Raw genomic sequence first — 15,207 nt, forward strand, 5'->3', positions numbered from 1 at the left:
ATGGATGTCAGAAGAGACTCCAAAACTTCTTCTTGAATGGAGAGTAGCCAAAGAAAATAGAGGGAATAATGAAGTAAAAGAGTTAAACAGAAGATTTCAAAGAGAAGACAAAGTATTATAATGAAATGTGCAAAGACCTGGAGTTAGAAAACCAAAAGGGAAGAACATGCTAAACATTGCTCAAGCTGAAAAAACTGAAGAAAAAATTCAAGCCATGAATTCCAATATTGAAGAATTCTACAGGCAAGATACTGAAGGATGCAGGAAGCATCAAAAGAAGATAGGAGGAATACAGAGTCACTGTACTAAAATGAATTGGTCGATGTTCATCCATTTCAGGAGGTGACATATGATCAAAAACCAATGGTACTGAAGGAAGAAGTCAAAGCTGTGCTAAAGGAATTGGAGAAGAACAAGGGTCCAGGGATTGATGGAATACCCATTGAGATACTTCAACAAATGGATACAATGCTGCGAGCCCTCACCTGTTTCTGCCAAGAAATTTGGAAGACAGCTATCCGGCCAAGTGACTGGAAGAGATCCCTATTTGTGCCCATTCCAAGGAAAGGTGATCCAATAGAATGTGGAAATTATCAGACAGGATCATTAATATCACAAGTAAAATTTTGCTGAAAATAATTCAAAAATTGTTGCAACAGTAAATTGACAGGGAGCTGCTAGAAATTCAAGCCACATTCAGAAGTTGTTGTTGTTATGTGCCATCGAGTTGGGTTTCTGAGGTAGTATCACTACGGAAATAGATTGTCTAACCTTCCTTCCGAGGAGTGGCTGGAGGGTTTGAACCGCCAGCCTTCTGGTTAGCAGTCAAATGCCTTAGACACTATGCTACCAGAGCTCCTATATTCAGAAGAGGGTGTGGAAAAAGGGATATCACTGCTGATGTCAGATGAATCTTGGTTGAAGCAGAGAATACCAGAAAGATGTTCACTTGTGTTTTATTGACCATGTATGGTCATTCAACTATGTGGATCATAACAAATTATGGATAACATTGCAAAGACTGGGAATTCCAGAACACTTAATTGTGCTCATGAGGAACCTGTACATAGACCAAGAGGCAGTCATTCGAACAGAACAAGGGGATACTGCATGGCTTAAAATTAGGAAAGGTATGAGTCAGGGTTGTATCCTCTTATCATACTAATTCATTCTGTATGCTGAGCAAATAATAAGAGAACTTGGACTACATGAAGAAGAACACAGCATCAGGAGTGGAGGAAGACTCATTAACAACCTGCCATATACAGACAATACAACCTTGCTTGCTGAAAGTGAAGAAGACTTGAAGGACTTACTGATGAAGATTGAAGAATATAGTCTGCAGTATGAATTACATCTCAATATAAAGAAAACAAATATCTTCACAACTGGACCAATAAGCAGCATCACAATAAATGGAGAAAAGATTGAAGTTGTCAAAGATGTTGTTTGGTTCTACAATCAATGCCAATGGAAGCAGCAGTCAAGACATCAAACAACGTATAGCACTGGGCAAGTCAGCTGCAAAGGACCTCTTTCAAGTGCTGAGGAACAAAAATGTCTCCTTGAAGACTAAGGTGTGCCTGACACAAGCCATGATATTTTCAATCGCCTCGTATGCATGTGAGAGCAGGACAATGGATAAAGAAGACCGAAGAATTGATTCTTTTGAGTTGTGGTGCTGGCAAAGAATGCTGAAAGTACCATGGACTGCTAAAAGAACTAACAAATCTGTCCTGGACGAAGTGCAGCCAAAATGCTCCTTGGAAGCAGGAATGGCCAGACTTCATCTCATCTACTTTGGTCATATTGTCAGAAGGGATCATTCCCTGGAGAAGGATGTCATTCCTGGTAAGGTGGAGGGTCGATGAAGGAGGGGAAGGCCTACAACGATATGGATTTACATAGTGGCTGCGACAACGGGATCAAGTATAGCAGGGATCACGGAGCTGGCACGGGACTGGGCGGTGTTTCATTCTGCTGTGCATAGGGTCATTATGAGTCAGAGGCAACTCGATGGCACCTAACAACAACAAAAACAATGACCAGTCCCTGGAGAAGGATATCATGCTTGGTAACATAGAGAATCAGTGAAAAAGCAGAAGATCTTCACAAGATGGATCGACACAGTGGCTGCAATGATGGGCTCAAGCACAGCAAGCACTGTGAAGATGGTACTGGACCAGGCGGTGTCTTTTTCTGTTGTACATAGGGTCACTATGAAGCAAAACTGACTGAAGGGCACCTGACAACAGCAATAAGTAGTGCAACAGAAGAAAGGCCTGGCAATTTGCTTCTGTAAAGATTATACGACCAAGCTTGTTGACATCAAGTCAATTCCAACTCATAGCAACCCTACAGTAAAACTGCCCCAAAGGGTTTCCAATGCTATAAATCTTTATGGAAGAAAACTGCCACATCTTTCTCCCATGGAGCAGCTAGTGGGTTCAAACCACCAACTTTTGGTTAGTAGCCAATCATTTAACCACTGCACCACCCAGGGCTCCTCTCCAGGGAGGCCAAAGAGGGTAAAAGTTCTGAAAAAGTCACCCAAAGCCATGGAGAAATTACCAAATTAGATCAAGGCTACCTGAAAATGTCAAGGGCTTGGGCTAGAGATTAATTTTGAGTACAGGGAAATAGAGGATGTCTGAGTTGGTGGGTTGTGATGTTCATGCCTGCTTCACAAGTACTGACAAACTTTCCTGGGGAAGACACCATTGGCCATCCTGGCTGGCAGATGCAGGGTTGCCTGCTTCCACGGGCTGCTCACTTATTGCCTCCCTTCCCCTCTGATCTCACCAGGCTCCCAATGACCTCATCAATGGCCATACCGGGACACAGCTACTCACCAGGAAGGCATCTGGAATTGTCATGGTTAGGATGTAAGTATGATGCCAGCTATATAGTTCCCCAAGTCTCTGCAGCTGAATCCTGCCGTCAGCACTTGGGCTAATGATTCAACAAACTGTCCCATGTTCTGTGTTAAGCTGTTGGAGGAGAGTCATCATGTTGTCACAGCACATTGTTAACATCACATGTTCCCATGCCCTGCTGAGCTCCTGGAAAGAGGCCTGTGAAGGGTCTACTCAGTAGACTTTCCAGGACTCTGAGCCACAGTGAAGGGTCAGAGTCTTTGTACAAAAGGCCCTGTGATGTTTGGTGCCTTTTTACTCCCAGGCAGAGGTGCAAGATAAAGGGGAAAAAGGACCCTTGGGAACTAGGGTAAAGGCTGAAAGAGTGATATGGACCTGGGACATGGAGTCCTATTACCCAATGCCCTGTCTTGGACCAAGGAGTTGTGGTGGTGTATTGGTTAAAGCATTCAGCTGCTAACTGAAAGGTCAGTGGTTGGAACTCATCAGCTACTCTGCAGGAGAAAGATGAGGAAGTCTGCTTCATAAAGATTTATAGCCTTGGAAACCCTATGGGGCAGTTCTACTCTGGTCTATAGGGTTGATAGAAGATGTAACTGACTTGCCAGTGGGTTGCCTCTGACCACCCTCATTCCTTGATTCATCAGCAGGCAGTGTGTTTTAAACTAGGGGCAAAGAGTCCTATTGGAGGTGAGGGAGAGGTTGCTACAGACACTGAGATTTAAAGAGGAATGAAGCAGACCCTGGATGGCTCAAACGGTTAAGCACTTGACTACTAGCCAAAAGAACTTTGGCAGTTCAAACCCACCCAGAGGCCCCTCGAAAGACAAGTCTGATGATTTGCTTCCAAAAGGTCACAGCCTTGAAAACTCCATGGATCAACTCTACTCTGCATGTGTCGGGTCACCATGAGTCGGATTAGACATGAATGGCAACAAACAACAACTCATGAATGAGGCACTTCAGCCTACCGTCCAGAAGGCTCTCTTCACTTCTGTAGCCACTACACTGAGAGTGAGAGTCCAGGGCTGCCTCCGAAGGGAAACTCAGGGCCCAGGACAGCTAAAGTGAATAGAGAGATGGTGCTCGTCCACCAGACCAGCCACGTGACAAATAAGCAACTATCCTCTGGCAACAGGAAAAGTGAAGCTGTTTTCCTAGAACTCTGAGGAATAGCCCCAGCAAAGGCTATGACCATGACCCAATTCCTAGGGAAAGCCTGATATATCCACCTCAAAGGTCCATTGGACACAGAACCAGGGCAGTTCCTTCAACCTGTCAGGAGGCCTCAATGAGAGTTTGTTATCTGAACAAAAGAAAGTAAGTTGGTTTTCTCTACAAAGTCTTTTCTCTTCTAGCACAAAGTTGTACATCTTTGCCAACCAAGCTCAACTGGCAGCTGTGAGGCATGAGAGACTTTCTTTAATAGGCAGAATAGGGAGGAGACCAAGGAAAGGCTTCTTGCCAAGTCTTGATGTCTTCTTTCATCAAGTGTCATCCACACTGAGATGGAGAGGGACTCAAGTCATGGAGGTATTTAAACTTCTCTCTTGGTTTGGTCTGGAAGTTTTTCAGGCACAAGAAATTCTCTTGTTGTCACTGAATTTCTCAAGTATGGATTTAGTATTCCTTCCTCACAGAGATAGTCTGGCTCCAAACTTTCACAAGAGAAGAGAAGATGCTGTTTGGCTTTTGAGCAAGGCCGTTCTGGCATTCCCAAACATATGTATTGGGACTTTCTGGGTGAAATCTTAGCTGAAATTGGGGGCTCCTGAGAGGTCTTTCCTGGGGTACAATGAAGCATGTAAGGGGAGGTGACGTATTCATTCTTCTCCCCTCCAGCAATGCTTTTCTGATGCTTCAGAGGTTCTTCTGTGGAAACTTCCAGGAAATTCTCAAAATTCACCACCAACTTGTCAATGAGATCACTGGGGTAAAATGGTCTTAGAATTCTGTCTTCAGTGTTCACAGAGTCATCAAACTGTACCTCCTTCAGATTTGGCTTATTCTGAAAAAAGAAAAAGGGATACCCCAAATGGTCATTTAGAGGTTACATATAATGTAACCAAAAGGCCATTAGTCATTGGACACCAAATGCCCCCACCTCCTGAATAGACCCCCAACACCACCACGATATTCCTTCCAGATGATAGAAACTCACTGCTGTCAAGTTGGATCTGACTCATAGTGACCCCTCCTTGGGTTTCTGAGGTGGTATCTGTATGGAAGTAGATTACCCAGTGTTCCTTCCAAGGAGTTGCTGGTGGGGTTGAACCGCCAGCCTTCTGCTTAGCAGTCAAATGCCTTAGGCACAACACCACCAGGGCTCCTCCAGATAATAGAAGTGGTAGCCAATCACCTCCATATGCTATTTCATAGGAGTATGATAAGAGTGGCCCATTTTCTGAGAAACAGCACACAATTTTCACACAATCTTTTCTTTTGAAGAACTCAAAGTTCATATTTTCACAAAACATCAGTTAAGTGGGAGTGAAAAACTGAGAGCTCTTAGAGATGAAAAAAATACAGCCACAGAGACCAATAACTTCCCAAAATTTCCCATAACATCAAAGGTGACCTCATGACAGGGGCAGTATCTTTGTCACATCTGTATCCTCAGGGCCTACTAACGTCTGTCATACAGTGGTTGATTAATAAGTACTTGCTATTGAGGCTAGCAACTCCTCGGAAGGAAGATGGGGCAATCTACTTCCGTAGTGATACTGCCTCGGAAACCCAAGGAGGGGTCGCTATGAGTCGAGTCCGACTCGACGGCACATAACAACAACAACAACAACATTGAGGCTAGACCTACAGATTATTCAAAAATGCATTTTAGCCATCAGACAACACTGCCTATAAATTCATTTACTCTCTTAATAACTTTATAACCCACCACCTCTCTTAATAACCCACCAGCCACTCCTCAGAAGGAAGACTGGGCATACTTCCATAGAGATACTGCCTCAGAAACCCAAGGAGGGGTCACTATGAGTCAGAACTGACTCAACGGCAGTTAAGTTTGTTTGCTTTTTTTTTTTTTTTTAACAACTTGTTAAAGGTAGAAAAGTAAATTTGAAAATATAAGACATATAAAGGAAAGGAGAAAATAGAAATTAAGTCCACTGTAGCAGAAATGTCTACATTAAAAAACATTTCTTAGATGAAGAGAGGCTAATATTAAAAATTCCTTTATCAAGGAAAAATAGGAAGTCTTTTAATAATGATTTAAATGTATATTTAATTGAGTTTATTAAACACTATCTAAGAAAGAAATCCAATCTAAAATCAGGACAATTTTTAATTTTAAAAAATTATGAAAAAGGAAGATTTTTACTTAAGTATAGTTTACCAGAAAGCCCCATTAGCAATTAAACCAAGTTTGACTATAATTTGCCCAACCTGAGAAACACAATCTGAGGTAGCATGCCCCCATCTGTGCACACCAACTGTCAGCTATTCACATCCATGTCTGCTCAAGTTCACTAGATGGTCTAGAAATTAAAATACTCTTGGTTGCTTTTTAAATGGCCTCAAATCCTAAATTAACCAAAAAGTTGACAGTTTGAATCTACTCACCTTGGAAGAAAGGCCTGGTGATCCACTTCCAAAAGAACACAGCCATTGAAAACTCTATAGAGCAAATTGTATTCTGAGGCACATAGGAACACCATGAATTGAAATCAACTGATGGCCACTGGTTTGGTGATTTGTTTGTTTTATTGTTTGTTAAATCTTGCAGTGGGGCTTTCTTTCTCTCTCTAATTAGACCATCAGGTCCTGAGGGTGTATATCTTTGATCTGCACTATCCCTTGCAGTACCAATTCTATGGTGGGCACATCGTAGGTCCTCATGAGCCTAGATGTGCTCGTTCCTCTTGTCCAAAGCATGAAGTTAAAGAGTTCCTGGAAGCTTGATTCCATCCACCCTGCCAATCATTCCCTGGGATTTTCAACCCTGAGTTCTCTTTATGTGAACTCCATAAAAGGCTCAGCCCAGGACGTCTCCCACTTCCACCAAACTTATCCATCTCCCACAGCCAGCTCATCCAAATGATTCCCTTAACAAGAATATTTTACCTTGAAGTTATCTCCATACCACACAGCTATACTGCTTTCGGCAGGGTTGGGGACATCAGGACAACAAAGGTGTTTCAATTTGCTAATAAGAGATAAGATTTGAAAAAGAAAATGAGTCCAAGAAGCATTTTACACATCCAATATGGCTGAGCCCAAAGAGGGCTTTGCTAAAGGGAATTGTATGGCTCCCCCATTAAATAAGGGCAAGCCCCCAGCCTGCTAGGAGAGGGAAGTACAATTTTGGGTGGTGAAGCAAAAGTCTACAAAGGGAGGAGACATCTCCTCACACAAAGTTATCCTGACCCTTACTCTCTCTTCCACCCCTTTATCTCCACATCTGGTGCTGATGCCTGAAATCATACCATCACAATCACACCTATGAGATTTATTCCCTGAGAAGAGAAACACAGGAGGCTTTGTAGGTTATCCACACTTTAGTACCATGGCTCTCAAAGTGTGGCCCTAATCAGTAGCATCAACATTATTTGGGAACTTGTTAGGAATGCAAATTCTTGTTTTCCACCCCAGCATCACTGAATTACTAATTATACTACTAATCACCAACTACTATATTGAAATGTGCAAAGACCTGGAGTTAGAAAACTAAAAGGGAAGAACACACTCAGCATTTCTCAAGCTCAAAGAACTGAGGAAAAAAATTAAGTCTTACATTGCAACAGTGAAAGATTCTATGGGCAAAATATTGAATGATGCAGGAAGTATTAAAAGAAGATGGAAGGAATATACAGAGTCACTGTACCAAAAAGACCTGGTTGATCCTTATCCATTTCAGGAAGTAGCATATGATCAAGGACCAATGATATTGAAGGAAGAATTTGAAGCTGGACTGAAGGAATTGGCAAGAACAAGGCTCCAGGAATTGACGGAATACCCATTGAGATGTTTCAACAAATGGATACCCCACTGCAGGCACTCACTCAGTTATCCCAAGAGATTTGGAAGACAGCTACCTGGCCAACTGACTGGAAGAGATCCATATTTGTACCCTTTCCAAAGAAAGGTGATTCCACAGAATGTGGAAATTATTGAATAATATCATTAATATCACACTCAAGTAAAATCTTACTGAAGACAATTCAGAAATGGTTGCAGCAGTATATTGACAGAGAACTTCCAGAGGTGCAGGCTGGATTCAAAAGAGGATATGGAACAAGGGATATCATTGCTGATGTCAGATGGATCTTGGCTCAAAGCAAAGAATACCAGAAAGATGTTCACTTGTGTTTTATTGGCTATGCAAAAGTATTCAATTGTGTGGATCATAACAAATTGTTGATAACATTGAGAAGAAAGGGAATTCCAGAACACTTGATTGTGCTCCTGAGGAACCTGTACATAGACCAAGAGGCTATTCAAACAGAACAAGGGGACACTGCATGGTTTAAAATGAAGAAGGGAGTGCATCAGGGTTGTATCCTTTCACCATACTTATTTAATCTGTACGCTGGCCAAATAATCCAAGAAGCTGGACTATATGAAGAAAAATGTAGCATTAGGATTGGAGGAAGGATCATTAACAACCTGTGATACAATGACGACACAACTTTGTTTGCTGAAAGTGAGGATGACTTGAAGCACTTGCTGATGAAGATTAAAGAGTACAGTCTGCAGTATGTATTACATTTCAATATAAAGAAAACAAAAATCCTCACAACTGGACCTATAAGCAGCATCATGATAAATGGAGAAAAGATTGAAGTTGTCAAGGACTTCACATAGCTTGGTTCTACAATCGATGCCAATAGAAGCAGCAGTCAGGACATCAGATGACGCATGCTGTTGTGTTGTTATGTGCCATCAAGTTGGCCCTGACTCATAGTGATCCCTCCTTGGGTTTCTGAGGCAGTATCACTACAGAAGTAGATCGCCCAACCTTCCTTCCATACGACTCATAGCACTGGGCAAATCACCTACCAAGGACCTCTTTCAAGTGCTGAAGAGCAAAGATATCTCCTTGAGGACTAAGGTGCGCCTGACAAGCCATGGTATTTTCATTCTCCTCATATACATGTGAGAACTGGACAATGAATAAGGAAGACTGAAGAAAAGTTGATGTTTTTGAATTGTGGTGCTGGCAAAGAATGCTGAGAGTACCATGGACTGCTAAAAGATCTAACAAATCTATCCTGGAGAAAGTGCAGCTAGAATGCTCCTTGGAGGCAAAAATGGCCAGACTTTGCCTCAACTACTTTAGTCACATTGTCAGAAGGGACCACTCACTGGAGAAGGATGTCATGCTTGGTAAGGTGGACAGTCAACGAAAGAGGGGAAGGCCCTCAATGAGATGGATTGACACAGTGGCTGCAGGGATGAGCTCAAGTATAGCAAGGATCATGGAGCTGGCGCGGGACCAGGCATTGTTTCATTCTGCTGTGCATGGGGTCACTATGAGTTGGAGATGACTCAACACCTAACAACAACATCACTGAATTGGCCAGATGCTTTCGGAAGCTCTGGTGTTGTAGTGCCTAAGGCACTTGACTGCTAATCAGAAGGCTGGAGGTTCAAACCCACCAGCCACTCCTCAGAAAGAGTGGTGAAACCATAGTGATACCACTTTGGAAACCCAATGAGGGGTCGCTATGAGTCAGATCCAACTTGACGGCAGTGAGGTTTTTATTTAAGGGGCAGCCCAGAAGGGGAGCTGGGCACCTGGGGCTTTTGGAAGTGGCTTTAAGGGACAGCCCGGAAGCAGAGCTGGACACTGGGGGCTTTTGGAAGCAGCTTTCAGGGGCAGCCAGGAAGGGGAGCCAGGCATGGGATTTGGAGCAGCTTTAAGGGAGGTCAGGAAATGAGCAGAATGGTTTGGAACAACTAAGGGAGGTGAACTTGTCTGCCAGTTTGTCATCCTGTGGTGCCTTATGTGGTGTTATGAGGCTGGAGGCTATGCCATTGGTATTGCCAATACCAGCAAGGTTACCCATAGTGGACAGGTTTCAGCAGAGCTTCCAGACTAAGAAAGACTCAGAAGAAGGAAGAGGCCAGTCACTTCTCACAGAATTGGCTAATGAAAACCTCATGAATAGCAGTGAAACACTGTCTGATATATAACTGGAAATCTTTATGAACAGCACAGAAACACTGTCCAATATAGTGCTGGAAGATGAGCCCTTCAGGTCAGAAGGCACTCAAAATATGACTGGGGAAGTGTTCCCTACTCAGAATAGAGTTGACCTTAATAATGGAGATGGAGTAAAGCTTTCAGGACCTCCATTTGCTGATGTGGCATGACTCAACATGAGAAGAAACAGGTGCAAATATCCATGAATAACTGGAACATGGAATGTATGAAGTATGAATCTAGGAAAATTGGAAGTTGTCAAAGATGAAATGGAACACATAAAGATTGATATCCCAGGCATTAGTGACTGGTTTTGGCCATTTTGAATCAGACAACCGTAAGATCTACTATGCTGGGAATGACAAATTGAAGAGGAATGGTGTGGCATTCATCATCAGAAAGAGTGTTTCAAGATCCATCCAGAAGTACAACGCTGCCAGTGATAGGATAGTATCCATATGCCTACAAGGAAGACCAGTTAATACTATCATTATTCAAATTTACACACCAACCATCAAAGCCAAAGATGAGGAAATTGAAGATTTCTACCAACTTTTGCAGTCTGAAATTGACTGAACATGCAATCAAGATGTGTTGATTATCACTGGTGATTGGAATGCAAAAGTTGGAAACAAAGAAGAATCAATGGTAGTTGGAAAATTTGGCCTTGGTGATAGAAATAATGCTGGAGATTACATGATAGAATTGTGCAAGACCAATGACTTACTCATTGCAAATACCTTTTTCAACAACACAAATAGTGGCTATACATGTGGACTTCGCCAGACGGTGTACACCAGAATCAGATCGACTACATTTGTGGAAAGAGGTGATGGAGAAGCTCAATATCTTCAGCCAAACAAGGCCAGGAGATGACTGTGGAACAGACCATCAAGTGCTCATATACAAGTTCAAGTTGAAGCTGAAGACAATTAAAACAAGTCCACAAGAGCCAAAAAATGACCTTGATTATATCTCTCCTGTATTTAGAGACCATCTAAAGAATAGATTTACTACATTGAACACTAATGACCAAAAACCAGAGGAATTATGGGATGACATCAAGAACATCATCCATGAAGAAAGGTCATTAAAAAAAGAAGAAAGGTCATTAAAAAAAGAAGAAAGGAATAAAAGATCAAAATGGATGTCAGAAGAGACTCTGAAACTTGCCCTTGAGCAGAGATTAGCTAAAGCAAATGGAAGAAATGACAAGATAAAAGAGCTGAACAGAAGATTTTAAAGAGCAGCTCAAGAACACAAAGCCAAATATTATAATTAAATGTGCAAAGACCTGGAATTAGAAAACAAAAAAGGAAGAACACAGTTGGCATTTCTTTACTTTGTGTGTGTGTGTGTGTGTGTGATTTGGGGTGAAAGTTTACAGAGCAAATACACTTTCCATACAGCAGTCCACATACACTTTGTCTCATGACATTGACTACAATTTACTATAATGCAACAGCTCCACTCCCACTTCCTCCCCATAGTTACCTCTTCCTTGTGTCCATCCCTCCATGCACTCCTGTCCCTGATCTGTCTCCCTGTGTGTACACAACCCTTCTATTCTCCCATGATTATTGTTTCCAAGGAGTGTATCTACTTATGTAAATGATCAGCTCATATGCCTGTCTTTTGTTTGGCTGGAAACCACAGGTGTGGGTTCAATTCCACACCTGAAGGGCAGCTATGGGCCATAGTCTCTGTGGTTCCATCAGGCTCTATCAGACCAGCAAACCTTGTCTTTTTTTTTTTTTTTTCAAATAATTTTGAGTTTTGTTCAACGTTGTTCTCCCACTCTATCCAGCATCTCCTACATAGATCCCCTTCCAAGTGGTTGACAGTGGTAGCTGGGCACCATATTCTTCTGGTCTCATAGTCATATAGGCTGAGGATTGCATAGTGTACAAATCATTTGGACTAATTGTTTCCATGAATCTTTGGTTTTCTTCATTCTTCTTTGCTCTGGATAAGGAGAGGCACATCATTGCATCTAGATGGCTGCTTGCAAGCTTTTAAAGTCCTAGTTGCTACTCACCAAAGTAGGATGTGCAACAATGTTTTGTGTAGTATGTTATGCCAATTGAGCCTGATGTCCCCTGCTACTATGGTCCCAAGCCCATAGGTCCAACTACTCACTCCCTCTGGGTAGCTGGCTATGGCCAAGAAGTGACTACAACCTTGTCCCTTGTCAGCTCTACTATATACCTGGGAATTCTTACAGAACATACCAATACACTTGTAGAAACATCGTTTGTCAACCTTATACATGGTCTCAGGCACATTCCACCCTGCATAGACATACCTAATAGCTCAGATGCTCAGCATTTCTTAAGCTGAAGGAACTGAAGAAAAAATCTAAGCCTCAAGTTGCAATATTAAAGATTCTATGGGCAAAATATTGAATGATGCAGGGAACATCAAAAGAAGATGGGAAGAATACACAGAGTCACTGTACCAAAAAGAACTGGTCTTTGTTTATCCATTTCAGGAGGTGGCATATGATCAACAACCAATGGTACTGAAAGAAGAAGTCAAAGCTGCACTGAAGAAAGTGGCGAAAAACAAGGCTCCAGGAATCGACAGAATACCCATTGGGATATTTCAACAAAAGGATGCTGCACTAAAGGCACTCATTTGTCTACACCAAGAGATTTGGAAGACAGCTACCTGACCAACTGACTGGAAGAAATCCATATTTGGACCCATTCCAAAGAAAGGTGAATGTGGAAATTATTGATACACATACCAGGAGGCTATAGTTCAAACAGAACAAAGGGATACTGCATCATTTAAAATCAAGTAAAATCTTAGTGAAGATAATTCAAAAACTGCTGCAGCAGTATATTGACAGAGAACTTCCAGAAAAGCAATCTGGATTCAGAAAAGGACATGGAATGAGGTATATCATTGCTGATGTCAGATGGATCTTGGCTCAAAGCAAAGAATACCAGAAAGGTGTTTACTTATGTTTTATTGACTGTGCAAAAGCATTTGATTATGTGGATCATAACAAATTATGGATAACATTAAGAAGAATGGGAATTTCAGAACACTTAATTGTACTCATGAGGAACCTGTCCATAAACCAGGAAGCTGTAGTTTGAAAAGAACAAGGGGATATTACATGGTTTAAATAAAGGGAGTGTGTCAAGGTTATATCCCTTTCACCATACTTACTCAATTTGTATGCTGAGCAAATAATCTGAGAAGCTGGATTATATGAAGAAGAATGTGGCATCAGGATTGGAGGAAGACTCATTAACAACCTTCGATATGCAGATGACACAATTTGCTTGCTGAAAAGGAGGATGACTTGAAGCACTTACTGATGAAGACTGAAGACTACAGTCTGCAGTATGAATTACACCTCAATATAAAGAAAACAAAAATCCTCACAACTGAACCAACAAGCAGCATTATGATAAACAGAGAAAAGATTGAAGTTGTCAAGGACTTGATACTACTTGGTTCTACAATCAACACCAATGGAAGCAGCAGTCAAGACATTAGAAGACATGTTGCATTGGGCAAATCTGCTGTAAAAGACCTCTTTCAAGTGCTGAAGAGCAAAGATGTCTCTTTGAAGACTAAAGTGTGCCTAAACCAAGCCATAGTATTTTCAATTGCCTCTTATGCATGTGAGAGCTGGACAGTGAATAAGGAAGACTAAAGAAGAGTTGATGCTTTTGAGTTGTGGTGCTGGCAAAGAACGCTAAGAGGACTATGGACTGCTAAAAGAACTAACAAATCTATCCTCGAAGAAGTGCAGGTGGAATGCTCCTTGGAAGCGAGAATAGCCAAATTTGTCTCACCTACTTTGGTCATGTTGTTAGAAGGAACCACCCCTGGAGAAGGATATCATGCTTGGTAAAGTGGAGGGTCAACGAAAAAGGGGAAGGCCCTCAACAAGATGGACTGACACAGTGGCTACAACGATGGGCTCAGGTACAGCAAGGATTGTGAGGATGACACAGGATCAGGCAGTGTTTCATTCTGTTGTACATAAGGTTGCTATGAGTCAGAGACTACTCAACTGCACCTAACAACAACACATCACTGAATTGGTCTAACTGCTGATGAGTTAGATACCAGAATTTGTACTGGTGACTTAGTTATAATGTACAGGTTAGAATCAAGGTAAGATTGGGACTGAGGCTGACCTTAGATTAACAATTAACCAAGAGCAGCTACTTGGCAGAGAGCCCACAAATGTCCAAGTTGAGAGAGAGAACTCTAGCCAGGAGGGACCCTTGATCACTAGGGCATGCAGCATGAGGCTCGTGGAGGGAAGCAAAGCACAGGACCTTGAAGACACACTTCCTTTCCCACAGTGGCCAGTGCAGTCAGAACAAACACCCCCCTAGGTGGCCCTCTAAGACTGCGTCACAAGCTAGGAACAAGTTTGGGCTGGGCATACAGCTGGTGAGTATTCCCTGGGAACACAGCTCATTGCTCTGCCTGAGAGAGAGGCCAGTGGTCCTCAGACCTTCTGCTGCTGCCATAGCCTCCTCTAGATGTTTAGAGAAAAGTCCTCCTCTCCAACTTTCAGATTTATACCAGATAAATCCTGTGGGACAGCTGGCACTGCCCCTGGCCTCACAACAGACGAGGCCTGGCATATAGGACTATGGGATGTGGGGTCTGCTTGTTTGGCCAGAATTCTGATGAGCCACAGGGTATGGCATACAATAATCTCAATAAATATTTGCTATATTAATAGATGAACGAATACCACCTTATTGGTAGCATGCCTTCTCCCACCCATGGTGATTTCTACCCTTTCCCACCCCTGATTTGGAAGATAGCACTGTTGCCTATAAACTCACTTGGGTTTTTTCAGCCCATATGTCACCATCAAGATAATGAGTATCAGAAGCCCTCCTCCAACCAGAGAAGTTATGAGGATGATCTCAATGACACCTTTGGAAAAAGGAGAACATAAGTCAGTAGCATATTTTGCTTCTTATTTTCTACAAAACCAAAGATTAACTTCATCTTCCAATAGCTTTGGCAGCACATTTGTTATAGATTGAATTGTGTCCCCTGAAAATGTCTTGGCATTAACTAATCCCTATGCCTGTGGTTCCATTTCCTTTTTGACAACTTCCAATTTTCCTAGATTCATACTTCATACATTCCATGTTCCGATGATTAATGGATGTCTGT

The 15,207-nt window shown here is 42.2% G+C and overlaps 1 protein-coding gene across 1 annotated transcript in view; it reads right to left on the reverse strand.

Moving 5' to 3' along the window:
* Positions 1-4,413: 4,413 nt before the first annotated feature.
* Positions 4,414-15,207, reverse strand: part of IL31RA (interleukin 31 receptor A) — a 108,119-nt gene continuing 97,325 nt past the window's right edge. Inside the window, exons 12-14 of the mRNA XM_007944179.1 lie at positions 14,868-14,961; positions 6,957-7,038; positions 4,414-4,884 (exon numbers count right to left, since the gene is read on the reverse strand). Coding sequence (XP_007942370.1) covers positions 4,414-4,884; positions 6,957-7,038; positions 14,868-14,961 — 647 coding nt within the window. The remainder of the gene's footprint in view (positions 4,885-6,956; positions 7,039-14,867; positions 14,962-15,207) is intronic.

Source organism: Orycteropus afer, unplaced genomic scaffold (assembly GCF_000298275.1).
Source record: "Orycteropus afer afer isolate SDZICR_OR568_19922 unplaced genomic scaffold, OryAfe1.0 scaffold00122, whole genome shotgun sequence".
Classification (NCBI taxonomy): domain Eukaryota; kingdom Metazoa; phylum Chordata; class Mammalia; order Tubulidentata; family Orycteropodidae; genus Orycteropus; species Orycteropus afer.